This window comes from Convolutriloba macropyga, chromosome 1, assembly GCF_964194025.1.
Source record: "Convolutriloba macropyga chromosome 1, txConMacr16.3, whole genome shotgun sequence".
Taxonomy (NCBI): Eukaryota; Metazoa; Xenacoelomorpha; order Acoela; family Convolutidae; genus Convolutriloba; species Convolutriloba macropyga.
Genome location: NC_134468.1, coordinates 58,093,015 through 58,113,850, shown reverse-complemented (window position 1 = coordinate 58,113,850; position 20,836 = coordinate 58,093,015). Strand labels below are relative to the sequence as shown.

Sequence of the window (20,836 nt, the reverse complement as noted above, 5' to 3'; positions counted from 1 at the left end):
CAATTCTCTACACTAGATATTGAATTTGAGACGCGATTGTCTCCATAATAATACATGTAGAGTTATCAAAATTGTTAACATATTTACCACTTTTTGCTTGTTGTTGAACCACTGCTAAACCAAGGCTGTTGAAGAGATCTCTCCCGATGATTATTTTATGTCCATCCTCTACAACTGTTAAGAAAGCCTCTTTGCATGTCCAATCATTGTTTGTCTACATGGTTGTGAGTTTCCCAATTACTTTGATTGGTTCGTTTGAAAAAGTTTTCAAATCTTTGTCCTGCTTTGTATTGGTCCATTTTGCAGATGGCGACGTCTTAATGATTCTATTTGCTAGAGTCTTTGTGATGAGACTGACTACACTACCTGAATCAACTTTTGCGTTTGCCTGGACATTTCCAAATTGGATTTGTGCATTGAAAAGGTCAAGTTGATTTACTGAGTCATAGGAGATGGCTGCCATATTGTCATTTGAATTGCTATCGTAATTAGAGCCGTAGACTCGATCATAGAGTTTTCGGTAGCTTGTAATATAGTTGACGAATTCTTCATCATCACTTTTTTCAACAGTTTCTGAGTTTAAGACTTTTTCGGCTTTCTACACTTCCTTGCAAAATGTCCGTTAATACCACAGTTATTACACTTGTTTCCGTTTGCAGGGCGTATTTGACGGTGGTTATGGCTTCCAGCGTTGTCCACAATTAGTGCAAATGCTACTATGCTGGTAGTTTTGGGGGACGGTTGGGTAGCGAGTGAAGTCTCTACAAGATTGTTGTAATTCGCGTTGCGATTGCGTCCATGAAAATTGTTAATAGCATTAACCGATTGCGCCGTAGTGTTCGGGTTTTGATTTATTTTCTGTTGGTTTTGTTCCCAAATTTCCATGTGTATTGCCACCTCCAGAGCTTTCGTTGGTGAGACGGTTTCTTTCAACAATTCTATTTGGATGCATCTCTAATTAGCGTAGTTTTATCGTCTCCCAGACTACAGTTTTCTGCTTGTTCAATTAGACGTCCATAAAAGACGTCCATAATAGACGTCCTCTCTACCGATTCACCTTTCTGTTGATTGGAGGAAAAGAAAACGAAACGATCATAAGTAATTTTCCGAATTTCGGTGAATGAATCGTCCATCGCCTGCCGAAGGTCCTTGAAGGGTGGTTTCTCAATTTGGAAATGAAGGTATTTGCTCTTGAAAATACGACGGCTTTCTGTTCCGATGCACAAGTGGAGTAGTGGTACGGCTTTTTGTTCGCAAAGTTCCCAGGGTTTGTCCCCACATAAAATACCAATTTCGTCTATCTTTTTGCATCGGTTTTGCCAATTTACCTTTAATTGTTGATTGCGGACTTTTCAGTCTCTCTCTTTTGCCTGTGTGTGGTTCTCCACGGGCTCTTCATATGTTGTCTCTTGTGGATACGTTACTGCTGAGGGTGGTCCAATCATCAAAGTTTCTATTTGGATCCCTTCTTTTGCCAACAATGCTAACTTCCACTGTTGTGTCCACTTGTCCCACGAAAGTGGGGGTGTGACGGTTGGTCTCTCCCAGAAGGCGTCAATGTGGAGAGGAGTCTTTCCAGAGTCCGCTGCTGACTGCGCCATGTTATACTCGATTGTTTCTTGGCAAATCAATTGAATAGCAAATTCTTTTAGGCGGAACTGAATTCGTCAGTAGCACCGCATTTGCCTACTTATTATGTAATATTTAAATTTTAGATTGTGAATGTTTGTATTCGCAATGCGAATGGCTCAGCTTAAATTGAACTAGCTAATTTGAAGAGCGATAAACTACCTTTAAATTACAACTGTATGGCAGCAGTGCAAATGGGAAGAATGAATTAAGATTAAGAGAAAATTAAGATTAAAATGAAGTTACACTCGATTACAGGTTAGTCACACATAAGGAAGTACTTGACATTTGTTTACATGCGTGAACAGACAGTTTGCTGTCAGGAATCTGAACAGACATCAAAATTAAGTATGAAGAACTGAATGAAAGCATATGAAGAACTAAATGAAAGCATATGCCCTTGAAATGGGATGGTCAAATGAAATTGAACTAAAATACAGTAATGAATATTCTGATGATAATATCCATTCCTTATGGCAGAATAGGCCACAAGTGATTTTTCCCGAAGTGTGTGTCTTCTCGAAGTAATCTTCAAATGCAAGAGTCTGATAGATCGTTAGTCTCGTCATTTCGACGAGCATCGACGGTTTTCAGGAGACGACTTACAAAAGTTATACGCAAATTTGCATTTTGGATAGTTGGAATTTTACATGAAGTTTACTCAAACACTTGCTCAAGTTTTGGGCACCTGAAAACATTTAGTGAGTAAAAATCGGTTAAAAGAAAAAGTGCAAAACGCGACGCAGAAAATGCACTGTGACGTCTTGAAGATTTCAGATCTACTTGCTTGAAAACTATCTCATAATTTTAGTCAACTCTCGATCAGAGAAAAACAGTTGAATATCAGACGCCGGTCACCAATCAAATAACTTGATCGAGTCCGATCTACACTTATAAAAATGAGATAGACGACAAACTTTGCTTTGGGATTAGAATTTTTCCGGCTCTCTGTTCTCTCAGCTGATGCTATACGAAGTTAAAGATCCCAGGGTACAATTTCATTGGTCTCTAAAACTTCGAGGAAGAGAGTTCTGTTTGAAAGATTGAAATTAGACTTCAAGAAGTAAATTCTAATTTTTTGCCTTTATTTTTAACTCTAAGTTCATTGCAAAAAATTGGAATTAGTTAGCAATCTAAATTTTGTCACCTGAATCAAACCACTATAAATTATTGGCTGCTTCGCTATCGAAGACGGAGACGTTTGGTTTGTTTCAACTCCGGGTTTAACAATCGGGTTTATCAACCTGGTCTTTGTATCAGTTGAACTATAAGTTACGTGACTCAGGTCAAACCACTGAGAAAATCTGGCATTACTCAAGAACCCCGCAACGGTTCAAGATATATGTCAGAATTTCGAAGGCACTTTAGCCGTGTCAATTAACTGTGGCTGAAAAACGCAAATTGCTTGTTTTAAAATGCCCACAATCTGATAATCTTGAGCTGTTTATGGGAAAAATTGGTATTAAAGAACTTGGCTCTTCGGAGATTGAGAATTGTAAAATGTGAAAGCAGAAGACTCAACGAGCTACACAAAATCATGAAAACATTGATTGGGTTTTGAGGAAAATCGGCACAGTTTTGCTGAGATATGTTACTATCACCTCAAAATTGTGCCCTGTGATTTTTTTGATATCACAATTATAAGCGTATTTGCCACAAAATTTATTTTTAAAAAAATTAATGCAAAAAACGCTGCGGAAATAGAGTTGTCAAGTCAGGGTATCTAAGTTGGTGCAGAGGTAGTAAACAGTTAATTCAGGAAAACGATACCAATGTCTTAAAAAGAATGCTGAGAGAATGACTTTGATAAAGATTATCAATTGACAAAAAAGCACAAATTTCAGAGATAACAAAAATATTGTAAAAGTCGACAAAAAGCAGTTTGATTATCAATATGATAAATTCTACTCTTAGTAACCTTTTCAAAAGACCACCTAGTTTTTGTACCATTTGCATGCTTTAAAAAATTCAAACATAACAAGCTTCTCTGATGCTCAGTTTCCCATATTGTCATGCCCTCAAGGGCCTGGTTTCTTGTATTCAGGCGCAGGAGCCCTTGTGTCAGATTTATAATTACTTCATGACGCTAAGAATGTTGTAATCTTTAGTTACCGCTTAAAAAATCTTTGAACTTTCTGCTCTAAATGAGGAGCTATTGGAAAACTAGGTATACTAGAACATGGAGAGAGGTGTCTAAGCTGGCGCAATAAATCCATTTTCTTTTTTTTTTGGTAAATACACTTTTATGACTCTAATATTCAAATTCAATAATTGTCCATGACCAGTCTTAATCTGTATCAAGTAATGTTAATGCTGAAAAAAGCTGAGCGGTGATAAACTTTTAGTTCAACTAAAAATAAAAATGCAACGTACAAATTGAAATTTGTAAAACATGTTATCGACTGATTCGGTTACAATTGAGGCCAAAGTTTCAAGGTTTACGGTAAAAAGCTTTCTGGTCAAAATATACAAAAGTATTTAAAGCACTGCAGAAAAAATGTGTTGAACATCTGCATCAATGCAAACGAAATTGAATAAGGATCATTTTAAAAGTTAGGAAAACTGTATCTCTTTGTTTTAATAGGAACTGATTAAAAATAATTCGAAGAACTAATTGTTCAATCTTTTGGGAATTATCAAAATTTTTTAAAATTTTTTCAGTAAATGTAATATATAAATTTAAAACTTTTGAGAAATCCAGCGATAGATTTCATTTATGAACATCAAACGCGAGAAATTTTGCTCATAATCTAATTTATGGGCGTGGTGTTATCTTAAAACACTTTATGCTTACGAAAACTTTTTTCTATTTAATGAATTGTTTTTTTCTATTTAATGATACACATTTTTCTCAATAGAAATTTCAGTTTTGGCCCAAGATAGGGCTGTTTTTACGGAGCCATTTTGAATGCCATGTAAATGTTTTTTGAACCCGCTTAAATCAAGAGGGTATTGCGAGCTTAACAACTCTCAAACGGAATTGGATCATCTGAATATGAAAAAAATTTTGGCAGTAAAATTTAAATCTGAAGTTTGTTTGATTGCTTTTTTGAAAGAAAAACCAAGTCAGTTTTCACGTATAAGTAATTGCATGTAATGTTTCTATAAAACACTGGCCTTTGATTGTTTCAGGAAAAACCTAACCGAGCATTACGCTATTTTCGGTTATTTAAGAGCATCCAAAAATTGTTTATGGTAACTATATTTTTTTCTTATCTTCGATAAGTTACAGAGCAATTAAAGTTTTCAAAAACAAACAGACAAAGAAGCAAAAATCAATTTAGAATCTAAAAAAGTTTGATTTTGCAGGAAAAACTCTCGGAACCTCGGATATTTTGATTGTAGGAACAACTAATGTTGAGAGAACTAGTTTTAATTGCGGAATAGCAATACTATCAGTTTTATTTTAAATTGAAAATCAAGGTTTCGTAACTCTTGCATGTTTTTTGAATTTGAGTCTTTACCATTATATCCCCCCAGCTTGGTGGTCAGATAACCCCCTATCGTGGTAATTATACCATAAAGGCGGGGGTTATAATTTCATGGGGGTTTATAATGGGATTGACGCATAAAATCATACTAACACTAGCCTCCCTTATGCTCATTTTCCTTAACTGTTCTTGACTCACGGGAGCTTGATTTGCTGTTTTTAAGCGCACGCTACATCGGAATGCCCATTTTTTTATTTAATATTTAGTTAGCGCGTGAACTTTCTTCGAAATTGCTTCTCAAAATGGGGAATTGTTGAAAAAACTAAGTGTTTTGCAAAATAAAGAGTGGCGGCTAAGCTTGTGCAATGTAAGAAGTATATTTTATTGTTCAAAATTACGTCTTATGACATCATTCGTAAACTTTAGTTTTTAATAACAGAAAAGCCGGATTAGATTTTGTACAACAAGTTACTGACTGATTCGGGCATTTTTCTGCCAAAGTTTCAAGGTTTATACTAAAAGAAGATATTCAAGAATATAAAAAACTAATAAAAACATTCTGTGTTGAATATCTGCATCATTGCAACTGAATTTAATAACGGCTCAAAATCATTTTGTTCAAGAGAAAACTGTATCTGCAAAAAACAGAAAATCTAGTTTTTATACCATTTGCATGCTTAATAAATTAGAAAATAACGAGCTCCTCTGATGCTCAGTTTCCAATCTGGTCATGCCTTACAAGACCTGGTTCCTTATATTCAGGCGCACGCGCCCTTGAGATTTCTAATTACTTTATGATGCTATGTATGTTGTATTCTGTACACAAAGCCAAAATTTTTTTAAACTTGGTACTCTAAATGAAGACCCATTAGAAAACTAGGTGTGTTTTAAAATGAAGAGAGGTAGCTAAACTGGCGCAATGGTTTCATTGTTTTCTATTTTTTTTGAAAAATAAATTACTATGACTCTATTATTCATAGTCAACATTTGTCCATGACCAGTCTCAATCTGTATCAAGTAATGTTAAATGTGGAAAGAACTGAGCGGTGGTGAACTCTTTATTCAACCAAAATAAAAATCCAGCAAAAAAATTCAAATTTGTAAAACATGTTATTGACTGATCCGGTTACAATTGAGGCCAAAGTTTCAAGCTTTACAGTAAAAAAAGCTTTCTGGGCAAAATATACAAAAGTATTAAAAGTACTGCAGCAAAAAAGTATTGAATAATTGCATCATTGCAAATGAAATTAATTGAGAATCATCTTAAAAGTTAGTAAAACCGTATCTCTTTTATTTACCAGAGTTTCATTACAATAATTCGATGAACTAAAAGTCCTTTTTTTGCAAGTTAACAACAGTTTTTTGAATTCCTTGAGAAAATAAAATTTCAAACCTTTGAGAAATCCAGTTTTAGAGCGATAGAATTCATTTGTAAACATCAAACCCCAGAAATATTGCTCATAATCTAATTTATGGGCTTGCTGTTATCTTATCCCATTTTATGCCTGCGAAAATGGAGAGAAGTGGCTAAGCTGGCGCAATATGTCCATTATTTTTCGTTTTTTTTTAAAAAAAAAATACACCACTATGACTCTAATATTCATAGTCAACATTTGTCCATGACCAGTCTCAATCTGTATCAAGTAAAGTTAAAGGTGGAAAAAACTGAGCGGTGGTAAATTTCTTATTCAAACATAAATTAAATCCAATCTGAGAATTGAAATTTGTTGAGCATGTTGTTGACTGATTCGGTTATAATTAAGGCTAAAGTTTACAGTTTTACAGTAAAAAGTTTTCATGGCAAAATATACAAAATTTTTAAAAGCACTGCCGCAAAAAAGTAATGAACATCTGCATCCTTGCAAATAAAAATATTTGAGAATGATGTTAAAAGTCAGGAGTACTGTACCTCTTTGTTTTACTAGGATTTGATTGAAATAATTTGTTGAACTAAGTGTCCAATTTTTTGGAATTTAATAAAAATCTTGGGTTGTTTCACAAATAAAAATTAAAACTTCTGAGAAATCCAGCCTTTGATTGATAGAATTCATTTATTAACATCAAACCCGAGAAATATTGCCATAATCTAATTTATGGGCGTGTTGTTATCTTATATAATTTTTTACCCGCAAAAGTTTTATTTTTTCCCGTTTAATGATATAATTTTTTTCTCGGAAACAATGCTGCTTTCAATAGAAGTTTACGTTTTGGCCCTAGATAGGGCTATCTTTTTATGGAGCCAATTTGATTGCCATGTAAATGGTTTTTGAACCCACCTAATTGAAGAAGGTGATTGCGAGCCTAACTACTCTTAAACAGAATTGCATCATCTGAACATGAGAAAAGTTTTGGCAGTAAAATGTAAAAATCTGAAGTTTGTTTGAATTGTTGAATTGTTTTGTAGACAAAAAACAAGGTCAGTTTTCATGCATAAAAAGTTGCTTGCAGTTTAGCTTTAGAACACTGGCCTTTGATTGTTTTAGGAAAAACCTAACCCACAATTACGTTATTTTCTGTTTTTTAAGAGCATCCAAAACTTATATATTTTTCTAAAGTTGAATAAGTTACAGAGCAATTCAGGTTTTCAAAAACAAACAGAAAAAGAAGCAAAAATCAAACTAGAACCTAAACAAGTTTGATATTGCTGGAAAAACTCTTGGAACCTCGGATTTTTTTGTTGTAAGAAAAACTGATGTTGAGAGTACTAGTTAGTACAATTAGTTTCAATTGCAATTGAGAATCAGATAATCGTACACTTTGTATGTTCAAATAAAATTATACTAAAACTAGCCTCCCTTTTGTTCATTTTCTTTTAGTGGTCTTGCCCCACGGGAGCCTGATTCGCTGTTCTTAGGCGTACGCTAAATCAGAATGCCCAATTTTTTCTCTATTATTTAGTTAGCGCGTGAATGTTCTACGAACTTGCTTCTCAAAATGGGGAGTTAATGAAAAAACTATTTAATTTGGAGAATGGAGAGGGGCGGTTAAGCTGATGCAATGTAAGAAGTATATTTTATTGTTCAAAATTACGTCTTATGACATTATTCACGGCCGTAATTTGTCCATAACCAGCCTTAATTTGTTTTTATTAATAAAATTGAGCATTGATTAATGTCTCAGTCAAACAAAAACTGAAAACTGCAGCACTTTAACTCCTTTTGTTTTTAATAGAAGAAAAGCCGGATTAAAATGTATACAACTTTTTGATGACGGATTTGGGAATATTTTCTGGCAAGGTTTCAAGTTTTATGCTAAAAAAAGATTTAAAAATATAAGACACTAATGAAAACATTGTGCGTTGAATATCTGCATCCTTGAAAATGAATTTATTTAAGACTCAAAATAGATCTTTTCAAGAAAAATTTGTATCGCGACAAATTTATTAAACCAGGTGTCCCAATTTTAAGGAATCATAGAAAAGTCATCGAATTTTTTTTCTGAAAACAAAATTTTAAATTTTCGAGAAATTGAAGTTCCGACCGATAGAATTGTTTGACAATTCTACCCTTAATATTTTGCTCAAAAATTTATGCGCTTGTTTTTCTCCTGTGCCGTTTTTCGGTTATTTAAATATGATGAAAAAGTTTAACAAATGCTTCTCTAAAATATAAACTGCAGGTTTGGAAATCAATAGGGCAATGTGTATTTCGAGCAGTTTTAAATGGCTTATGGTTATTTTAACAACCCGCGATTTTTCTGGATTAAAAAAATGATTGCGATCTTGAATACCGTCAAATAGAACTTCAATAATCTGAATATATGGCTTTTTTCGGAAAACGAAAAATAAACCTTAAGTTTGCTTGATTTGTTCTGATCACATTTTTTAAAAATAGAAGTCAATCGTAATGAGTAAAGTTATGGCCTGTAATTGTTTCATTAAATCACGTACCTTCTAATTTCAAAAAACAGCCGAACACTGTGTCATTTTTAATTAACTTTTTGAGAGCACCCGGAAATATTTGGGTAAAAACTTGATAAGTTATTGATTAAATCCGGTATTCAAAAGCAAACATAAAAAGAAGAAAAAATCAATTAAAAGTCGTTGTACGTTTTCCAAATACACATTGGTAAAAACCCTCCCAACATTGAGTAATTCGAATATTAAAAAACTAAAGTTGTTACTATTAGTGTCGACCAGGTAAAATTTTCAGCTGCTTGAAACAGCCTCGGTACAAAGCTGCTTCAATGAAGCAAGCAAAAAATAAAAGCAACAGCACAATTGAAGCGCTTGCCTCCCGAGCGAAAACACTTTGTCTTCAGGGACAGTTTGGTCGTGCGGCAAAGATTTTATCATCGGAGGGAATAGCACCTGACAGCAGAAAAACCCTCATTGAACTCAAAAAACTGCATCCAGAGGAAAACGAAATTCTGGAGCCGATGGAAGATTATAGCTGCGAAGCTTTTCAATTCGATGCAGGAAAGGTCCTTTTGCAGCTCCAGTCTTCGAATTTCACAGCAGCTGGGCCGTCCAAAATGTACCCAGAGCATCTTCTCCACGCAATTAATTGTTCAATTTCCGATCAATCCAAGCGGGCAATGAATTTCCTAACCAAATTGGTGAACTTGGCCAGCAGGGGCCAGCTCTCAAGCTTCGTTTTTGTGGCTCCAGTCTTTTGTAGTGCTACATTAACAGCATTGAATAAAAAGAAAACCGGCATTAGACCTATTGCTGTGGCTGAAGTTATTCGGCGCTTTGTTGCCAAGTGAATTGCAAAAGAAGCAGCCATCGAGGCGGTTGAATTTATTTGGTGCAAAGCAGTTGGGAGTTGCTGTCAGGGGAGGTGCCGAGAGCATAGTGCATGCCACAAAAATAACCTTCGAAAGAATGAAGAGAGTAAAAAGTGGGGGCATATTTCAATTAGATTTCAGAAACGAATTTAAATCAGTGAAGCGCAGTCATCTCCTCGGATAAACAAAACTTTGATGCCTAGTATAATGTCGTTTGCATCCTTTTGTTACTCGAAGCATAGTGAGTTGTTCTTCAATAGCGCAACTGCTGACAGTCAGACAGGAGTGCAACAAGGTGATCCACTAGGTCTACTTTTGTTTTCTTTGGCCATCTTGCCTCTTGTTGACGAAATCGAAAGCAAATTACCAAATCTCTTGCAACATTGCGGGCATCTCGATGACGGAATTATTGCAGGAACCGAGATCGAACTTTGTAAAACGTTAGAAATTCTCTCAGAATCAGGAGACAAATTTGGTTTAGAACTCTTGAAGGATATGTGCGAGCTATGGTCAATCGAAGGCATGACGAAAGTTGACAGTTTGATCAAGAGGAACTGTGTAGATGGAATTGAAATTTTAGGAGCTGCTTTAGGATCTGATGCTTTTGTTTCCTCTTGTTTACTCAAACGCGTTAAACACATGGTGGAATTTCTATTTTTTTTTGCGTTTTTGCCTTGGTGCTCCCAAAAATGTCTACTCTTTGCTATGCAATTCTCCTTCGGTCGAATCAAATAAAGTCCTTCGAAATTTTGATTCGGTTCAGCGTGCAACTTTTGAAGGTATTCTTGGAGTTTTGTTGTCAGACACCTCTTGGGACCAAGCATGCTTTCCAATCAATACAACCGGTGTAGGAATAAGACGATCAGCAGATCAAGTTCAGGCTGCATACGTTGGATCTGTTTTTCAATCCTCTGTTCTTGTAGAAAAATTAGCAGGCCATAATCCAACTGAAGACATCCTATTTGTTAAAGCAGTTGAAGAATTTACCGAAATTGCGATGACATATTCCTCTCAAAGAAAAATTCAGGAGGAACTTGATAACCCAGCCTTTGACAACTTGTTAGGAAAACAAAGTTCCATAGAAGAAAAAGCTCGCTTATATTCCCTTTCTCTACCTCAGTTATCCGCAGCCCCCATTCCACCTCTGGGTTTACACCTATCTTCCAATGAGTTCCGTGTTGCTCTCAAATATCAGCTGGGTGTAAAATTGTACGAGATTGAGAGAAAATGTTCTTTTTGTAAATCTGGGACTCTAGATGTAATGGGCGACCATGCGGTGTCATGCCATGATCGTGGTGATATGATCTCTCGTTATGATCGTATACGAGATAAAATTATATCAGCATGCTCGGGAGTTCTTTTGTCTCCCATCTGTGAACAGAAAAGTTTACTACCCGACAATAACTCCAGACCGGGCGATGTATTCTTACCTGTATGAAACGCCGGTTAACCAGCAGCTTTAGACGTTACCGTCACTTCTCCCTTGCAGTCAGGCCTCATTATAAATGCGTTGGAGAAGAGTGGTTTCGCACTGTCAGCTGCTGAGGACAGGAAGTGCGAACAGTACGCCCAAAACTGTAGTGAAGTCGGAATTCAATTCATTCCTCTGGCTTTCGAAACGTTTGGAGGATTTTCAGAGACAGTTCGTAAGACCCTCAAACGAATCGCTACTCTGGCTGATAACAAAAATTTTCAGCCGGTGGAGTTGTCGGTAGCCTTCAGTAGACTATTTCAAGCAGTCTCTGTTACAGCAATTCGGGGGTCTGCCATCATGCTCCTAGCAAGGGATGCGAGCTTATAGACACATATGAAAGTGGAGCAAATCTTTGAATCCTTGTTGCAGAAGTTAAGAGGCAAGTCAGCCTTGAATAGTGGGTCATCTGTGAGCGGGGACAATCTATACTGATACGTCTTTGACTCACCCAATGAGTGGGGAGCTCGAAATTTAATGCATCATCACACTAGCTGTAACTCAGTTGCGGGTGAAATTTGATCCCCAGAACAGGAAGTTTTACCTCAAACAATTCTTCCAAGAAGGAAACAAGTGTGATTGCATGGGTGATTGCATGGGTTGAACTGATAACAATGATCGTTTATGAACCAAGATTTTCTAATTAGATAGATCCTGTTAAAGAAAGCCGTAAACTTTGCTTTTTTGCGGCTTCTTTCGAGCTTTAGTGATTGTTGTTTTACTTGTACGAATTTTTTTGTGTTTTAACTGAAAAATCTCCAAGCATATACTTAAGATTCAATTTTTAATTTTTCAATATATTAGACCCAAGAAATGTAACATTTGAAAACTTATTTTACAGCCAAGTCCATCACACTGTTATGCACCTGTGGATTCTGAAACAATCAGATTTAGCTGGAACAAGTTTATTTTGCCTCAATTTGCTTTCTTCAAGTTCTGTTAAAGTTCTGTTATTGATAAACTTTTGTGCCGATTATTTAAAATGTTCTTGGAAAATGCAGACAGAAATTGACTGTTTTTAAGATATTCGCCGAAAATCAAAAACTTTGTAGGAAAATCTGGCATGAGATAAACAAAAGATTGTGCATTCGGCTCGAACCATTAACCAATTATTGTACATTTAGCCTCCTCTACAAAGTTGTTATGAACAAATGTTTTTACAGCTCAAGGACTGTATTTATTTAATTTCAGAATCTAGTTCACGAGAGAATCACAATTTGATCAACCACCAATCACTTTTAAGCCTACGGATTTATATGTCCGACCTCACCTGAAACTGGAGCAGGTATTCTGTATACCTAAGATTCCAATTATCACCTGTGACACCTGTCAGTTGCCTTAAAAAGCATGCTTCGTTGTTTTACGGCTATCCACACATTCTTATTCTGGGATCAAGTTCCCCTGTGGGATTCATGTGCATAAACATTTTTCATTCAAATTTTAGACGGTAAACTTTTATCATTTTAGATATTTGGCGATCAAAGGGTTTCTTTGTAAAAATCAAATTTAATTAGAGCTTAACAAACGTCCTGAGAAAAATTCTTGAGTTTTTGGGGGAAAAAACAATGTCTGCATTTCGGCATCCTTTCATAGTGTTTATCAACTTATTTATATTTTGTGTTTTGGCCAAGGAATTGGGCAAAAGTGAACAAAAACAATTATCAGACTTCAACGACGGCGATAATTACTTCAAATACTCGGGAGATCCAGACTTCAACAAGAATCAAGGAACGTCATTCTTCTCTTCTGGAAGCAATCTGGACAACAGTCAAGACACACGCCAGTGCAACTGTCCAACCGGTCCTCCTGGTGTAAGTGGAAGTCCGGGTACCCCTGGCATACCTGGAGTGCCTGGGGTTAATGGGAACCCTGGACTTCCCGGTCCTCGAGGTCCACCAGGTAAAATTTTACGAATTTTTAGTTTTCGACTTTAATATCTGATACGACATCCGGCATTTCTCGAAGCTAGATTGATGGTGTTTAAATCAAAGGTTATATCTCATTTGAATTACAGTTCAGTCTTTTCTTCAGAATCTCAGTTGTAGTGAGATATTAAGGTTGAACCAAGAAATAAAGAAATAAATTGGGGAATAAACGGCTGCTCCATTCGAAAAAAATTAATAGGTCACAGATACAATACCCATGGAGAAGTTATAATCCAACAAAAGTGTTATAAAGCATACAAAAATGGAGCAAGCTTTCAATTGAAAGGGGATCAACAGAATCTTCGACAAATTCTCAAATGAAATTTGAGCGAAATATGATATCTCATGAAACATCTAAGATTTGTTTTCAAATATTTTTTAAAAAACTAGATCTGGGAATGGTATATTTCAATCAAGTTATAAATTAAATTTAAAAGTTCAAAAAGATATGCACTCTACCTAGGTTTATAGTTTTATGCACCGTACTAATGTTCACCCTACTACAAATTGTGACATAGGGGGCCCTCCTGAATTAAAAAAGAAGACAATTGTAGATTAAAAATAAGATTTGAATTCAGAAAGTGATATTTTGGCAAAATTTAGCATTACAAAAAAATCAACGGCTTGTTCAACGGCTAAACTTTCTCCAGTAAGGGAAAAACGAAACCGCATCGTTCGTAGCAATTGGCTACCTGGAGACATTTTTCTGCTATCGTGGACGTCGAGCGTTCCGCTGCTCTTGACGTTTCAGTGACTTCTTCTCTGCACACGAACATTATCAAAAATCCTACAGATAAGACAGGCTACGCAATTGAAGCAGCAGAAGATTAAACGTTTACGGTGTATGAGCAAAACTTTTCACAGCAAAGTATTGCGTTCGTACCATTAGCAGTGGAATTATAAGGTGTTATGACTTTGATTTTCTAGAAGACATTAAAAAGAACAGCCATACTTTCAGATATTAGGAGCTGACAATCGGAGTGGGGAATATAAAAAATATATTCAATGTGTGAGAAAACTAAACTGAGCGATGAAAATTGATTCACTTAACTGCTAATCTGTTGTTTTGAGAAACATAGTAATCTTAATCAAGTCAATGTTACATATTTTTAGTCACAAAAAGATCACAAAACTTCTTCAACCAAGTGATAACACGTTCAAAACTCTTGTATGTTCCATTATAAAATCAAAATAAATAGAGATGACAGCTATGAGTGAACAAGCATAATTAGTAAAACCGTTGAACACCTCTTTGTTTTCGAAAAAATACGGTCCAGTTTTGGTTCTAATTGAAAATACGATCACTATGCTCAGCATGAAAAGTTTAATTTAATGCAGAAGATTTTTTTATTTGATCATGTGTTTCGTTGGCAAGACCATAAAAATAGATATCTCAAGAACATCAGGCTTTTCAATTTTTGTTTTTGATTAGGACCTGTTTTAGGTTATGATCTCTAGTAAGGTCAATATTGACATAATTAATGCATATTTGATTTTTAAAAGATCTAAACAATATTTCAATTTTTTACCTGCTGACTCAACGTTAAAAAACTGTTGAAAAATTCCATTCAAAAACCCAGTTTAAAAAACATTCAATCTTCTGAAAAATTTTGCTCAGCCATCAGGGTTTCAAACTCTTCGTCGCTTTTTTGGAAAGCGTAAACTAGAGTTCTTACTTTTTTGAGCACCATTTCGTAATAAATTGTCAATCAATACTGAAATCATTCTCTATTTGTTTTTGAAAAAATTTAAGATATGCTGGTAAGGTTTTATTTATCAACATGCGAGTAGAATAGTGTAGTAGCAGTAGACACAATGATTGACGCCAAAATCTCAGAACGTTCTCCAATTTACCAAATAACAAAACATAAAAAACTTTAGATCTATTTCTATTGTAGCAATTTCAGAATAAGAGTTCCTCAACACAAAAAAAAACAGTTTCGCAGCCATTTTTTTAAACCAAAAATATGAGAACTTCAAAACATCAAACACTCTAATTCGAACTAAAAAATGTCTCAAAATTCTCAAAGTCGTGCTTCACAAAAAATTAAATGTTTTGATATACCCGTGGTTTTTTTTTAATCAAACTCATCTTGCAGGTGTATCGTCTGGATTGCTCAGTATAAACAAGCGGCATTGATATCAATTTTTGTCCACACGCTTATGGGACGCGAAATAGGACGCATTCTTTGCGGACAATTGTCCAATGTTGGTTAATAAAAAAAATAATTACCAGATGACATTTTTTGCCAATTGATGTTGATATTTCATCTGCCAATTCCTTTGGTTTACTTGTGCAAGTTGATCTTGAATGAAATGCAACAGAAAAAAAAACTGTCTGGTGATTGGCAGCTGAAGTTAGAGCGTAGAAATTTTCTTATTCTTAGAAAAATTGCGCTCATAATGGAATAAATCAAGAAAGCGTTTGACTTTTCTGAAGCGCTGCCAGATGAAAAACAGATTTCCATTCTGACTTTAGACATCCTTTCTGAACAGTTCAATTTGGAACAGCAATTTCAACCATACCTAAAAAGTGTGCTAAAAAATACATGAACAAAAAATGATTGTACGAGCCACACAGCCATTAAAAATCTAGTCTAAAGTAAAAATTTTATTGGTTGATTCACTGCTGTCGAGGCTTACTTTTCTATCGCATGCTTTGCTCATACATTACAGTCATCTTTTTGTTCCGACCCCACTTGTGGGGAGAGGAACGATATACTCAAATGGGTTTCTTTTGTTGAGACAATTTTGGCCGATCGATATATTCATCGTACAGAGACGTGAGTGAAATCATTAAACAGCTCGTTCAGCGCAGATTTCGAAATCAAAAATTTATTGAAATTCGTTTTTTTTCGAGGAGTTATCGAGTTTTAAAATTTTATGTGAACACGGGATATTTGGTTCACTTTTGTTCACTTTTAGCGTAATTTTTGATCGAATTAAGATTTTTTCTATAAAAATTTTTATTACAAAATTACCTTTGACGCTTTAGAATGCATTATTTTGGCGTTCCTAATAGACGAAAGGTGATTTAAAAGACTAGTTCTGGTCTCGTGAATTCTATTTGAGAGCTGTTTTTTAGAAAAATTTTTATATTAGTTTGTTTTTTAAGACACTAAGAGAACAGTCACCTTTCATATCTAGGTTCCGTTAATGACAAAGCTCATTTACAGTCCATTGATGGCCATTGAACAGAAAATAAGATTTCGAAAAACCGCTCATTTCTTTTGACTTCGACTCTGAGTGCTCGTAATTTTTAAAGAAAGTTTGAACTCATTGCTGAGATTTTACTGAATTTTTGAAGTCCTATGCCAAAGACACATTGACTAAAAGTGCAATAGTTTTCCTAATGAGCATTAGGTGAACCTATCTAGTGGTTTGAGTTAACAGCAAATGGTTGTTAAGACTCTACAATTAAATTTGAAATTTTTTTTTGAACGTTAGCCGATCTTAAATTATTTTTTTTTGAACTCTAAGTCAGTCTCAGTAATGACAGTACCCCCGTCTTTTGATGTGCAACCAAGAGTAATCTGGTTAGCTGTTTTATCTTCAATTTTTGGCCTTATGACCTCGATGCGACAAGTTTTCATATATATATATATATATTTATATATATATATATATATATATATATATATTTTATTTTTTGGATTTTTTTCTCATAATTTTGTTTTTCTTGGAATCTTATCACGTTATTCCAACTTTGATAGTTCCCATTGTCTCAGAGACGATTTTACAAGAAAAATGGATAAAATTTTCAAAGAAAAACTTTTGGAATAAATGGCTTCGACACTTTCTTCTCGCACTTTACTAATGAATTTTTTGTTTTTTTTCGCCTGTGTTTGTTGTTGTTTTCAGTCATAAGACTTATTCTGATGTCTAACTGAAGACTGGTCAAAATCAAACCGCCTTTTTTTTCCAATATAGTCATAATGAGGCGTATTTGATGACTTCCGTTGAAAGCTATGGAATTTAATGTTGTTGATAATATGGGTTTTATGAAAGATTTCGTGGGTTTTGAAGTATTTGTTCATATTTGTTGATTTTTTGAAGTTTTCAGTTAAAAAAATCCTGTTGTTGTCTAAAATTTAATTGTAAACAAAAACGTTTGTTCTAAAAAGTTCATTTTTGATGGCTTCGAGAATTGTTTCCCATTTTTTAGATTTTGCTGTTTTTTTTATTGATATGTAGTCTTTAAATGCCGAGAGATCTCTTAAGCTTCTAATTGAGCATTGAATGAATGATATTACTCTATGCAGTCAATTTAAAGCGAGTAGTCTTGAGGTTTATGATATTGTTCGTTTTCAAATTTTTTTGTCGTTTATTGAAAATTATATAGTTTTTTGTATTGTTTTTGTTGTACTTTTCGCCATATTTGTTTGTAATGTTTTGAGCTTTTCTGTATCATCAGTCCGTTTCTATGGCTTTGTCTAACCAAAAACAGGTCTTATCGGTTTCGTAATGACTTGTTAGTAAATTTATTGACAATTATTCTGTTAGAACATATGATTTTTAAGACGTTTGAAATTAATTGATTTAAAAAATGCTGAGAGATTTTTGAATTTTGCCTGACTTTTTATTTTTACTTGTTACCTAGTCTCATTAAGGAAAAATTCAATCTGCTGTATAGTTAAGGTAAAGGAAAATTTGTGAACTTAAGATTTTGTCTAATTGTTTTTTGAGGTTGTTTACTACGTGCTTTTACATTTAGGTATTGAGTTTTTGCCGTTAATTTTTTACTTTTGCTTATTTTGTTTTTTCTTGTAGTCGTTTTATTGGCAGATCTCATGAACGCTGTAATGAGGCATCGCATTAGGTAATTCAATTAATAGTTTGGGTGTGAAACGATTTTTTAAATCTCAAACATCTATATTTGGTTATCTCTTCGTTTGGTTGACAATTAAGACAAAAATGTAGATCAGCTCGGGTCGGAACTTCATGTGCGAACGCACATTAACGAGCCTCCTTGTTGACGTATAAAAATACAAATGATTTCCTTATAACCAGTACAGATGATCTTTTCATTAAAAAAGCAACACTGATCTCCGAGAGATATCAACGAGTGAACAACTGCAACTGATATTAATCTGGCAGCACAAATAACTACAAATTATTTTAATATTCAACAGAAAATTAACGTGAATTCAAATTCCTTCTAAAATTTCTAAGAAAAAAACGCTCTATGTTTATACGTATTTATAACAACTGTAAGATTAATCCATTTTCACAAATTTAAAATCATGCCATGTTGAACAAGTAACCTTCCACAAACAAGGATTCAAGTTAAAAACTGGGCAGAGGAATTTTTTGTATTGTTTGATTTTAATTTTACTAGGTAGTTTATCCGATTTTAGTGTCGCTAATATCACAAAATCTTTTTGCATTTTAGTAGAAAAAAAATTAGGTTCCAGAACATTTTTTTTGTCCCGTTAGACTCAGCAAGATTCCAAGTGATTAATATGGATGTCCAGATGACGGTGTAAAAGCAAGATACATATAATCATATTTCATTTACTAGATACATATTCAGCACGAACACAATTTATTCTCAACTATGAAAAAGTTAAGAAAGCTTTGAAGTTGTTAGAAAAACGAATACTTATACGCAGAAAAAATTTGGTAAAACTTGCTCCGACTAATCTCATTCTTGTTGCAAAAAATCCAGATAAGCTGGAGCAATTTTTTCCACCCAGTTTACGATAACACTTGTAAAAAATAAAGATTTTTCTTCGGTTATTATTTCTCTGATTTCCGCTTAACTTACCATAACATAAAGCATAGTCTCCGTTGAAATATAAAACAATAAATTTCAACTAATCTGGATTTTTTGGAACTCTTGATTTGACGATGGCCTTGTGTGATTCAGGGATAATTAATGGGATGGCTGAAGTGGTGGCATTCTCAGTCTCGAAAGATTCTTCTATGAAGAGACCAACAAGGGAGCAGAAGATTGAGTTCGATAATGTACGTTGTGTTAAATTAGTGATAAAAAATTATGAGCTTTTCAAAAAGAGAGCTTTTCAAAATAAGCTTCATATGAGCTATAAACATCTGTTTCTTATCTACTTGACTTTTGTTTCCCTTCCCATTTTGGAATTTGTGCATTTATCGGTTTTTCTGCGCTTTTCAGAGAACGGAAAAAACTACTGTAAAGTTTGTTTGTAAATGATTCCGAACAATATTCAGCGTATGATCCAAACTCAATTCAGTTGTTCGCTTGGCAATATCAAAAAAGGGCTCTCATTAGTATTCAAATATTGCATCTGCTGATGAAGGTAGAATAATAATCTGATCAGAGCGAAATGGGAACGAAGCTGCAGGCAACGCCGCATAAAATGTTTGATTAGGTTGAGGTGAATGTGGGTGGTCACTTCAACCGGACAAGTAGGAGTGATTTTGTGGCGCCAGTGTCTGGTCTCTACTTCTTGACACTCACTGTGGGCAGAATGAGCGATGATCTTTATGTCAGGGTGGTCTCTGGTGGGTTCACCAAGTTCGCCCTCCAGTCCATGGGCTACCCCGCAACCGGTGGAGAGAAAGTGCCTCTCATCATGGTCGGTATATTTCGTTTGAATATTTTTTTTTACCGTTCTAACAGTATCAAGCGTGTTTTTGAGCAGACAAGAACTCTGATGACTTTGTAGAAACCCAAAATACTTTTTTTTCAAGATGTCGAAACACTCAACAAAAAAAAAACAGTTCAAAAACGAATCTGTTCAACAATACCTCCGTATTCTCTTCTGCTTCCGAAGTTGGGGGGAGGGGGAGGGGGCGACTTGCGACTTTGCAAAAACCTAAAAAACGGGGGTTTCCGATTGCCCGCCCAAATTGCATGGTGGAGGGCCGTAGTAAAAGTCGAGCAATGATCTTAGCCAATTGGCATCTTACTTTGATAACAATTACTGCGGGTGTATTTCGCAGATGACAAATTCAGCAATAGTACAAATGAATGCTGGCGATTCTGTCTCCTGCTACTTGGCAGCCGGCAATTCACTCGAGAGCAAGTTTGGAACCACCACTTGGAGCGGATTCCTCCTCTCTCCTTCCGCTTTTCCACATTACTCTGGTGGAATTGGGGGTACATCACGCGGTGGCAACTGACTCCCAAAAACTAACAATTATTCTATTGCACAAAAATTCATATTGCCTAATTTGGAAATTTTTTTGAACTGAGTTCACATTAATGCAGATAAATGTCACTGTACACATATTTCGATTAGCTCCGGCGTCCTTTCACAAAACAACTAGACGAACGAAGATTCGTTTGACTGTTTCTTTAGAAACCGCACTTCTGAAAGTTCAAAAAGTTTACAGTTGAGAAAGTGCAGTTTATTATTTGAGCTTTTCAAAAATACTACTGAATATCGGTTTCCTGGCAAAGATTAGTGTGATAATCAGAAAATAGGATTTTCTGAAAAGAAAATATTTTATAATTCATTTTCTGAAATGTGAAATCTATCTCCTAAAAACCTTCTGACCGTATCTCTGTGGGGCTAGAACATAAAGCCACTAAAAAATTGTCCTAAAACGTTTTAATGGAAGGCGCAATTAATTCGGGTGCAGCTATAAGGTTAAAGACCTAAACTGACGTAATACAAAACAGAATTTCTGATATCCCCTAAGATTTCATTAATTCTTCTTTTACGCAA

At 34.9% G+C, this 20,836-nt stretch overlaps 2 protein-coding genes across 2 annotated transcripts in view; both read left to right on the top strand.

Annotated features, from left to right (window-relative positions):
- LOC142340818 (RNA-binding protein 25-like) overlaps positions 1–20,836 on the top strand; it is a 259,293-nt gene that overhangs the window by 85,964 nt on the left and 152,493 nt on the right. The gene's annotated exons all lie outside the window — the stretch shown is intronic.
- LOC142350092 (uncharacterized) lies at positions 12,669–20,641 on the top strand. The gene is made up of 4 exons (XM_075401976.1): positions 12,669–13,158; positions 19,054–19,151; positions 19,535–19,741; positions 20,109–20,641. Exons 1-4 carry the CDS (start codon positions 12,825–12,827, stop codon positions 20,286–20,288), a joined length of 819 nt encoding a protein of 272 aa, XP_075258091.1. The 5' UTR covers positions 12,669–12,824; the 3' UTR covers positions 20,289–20,641.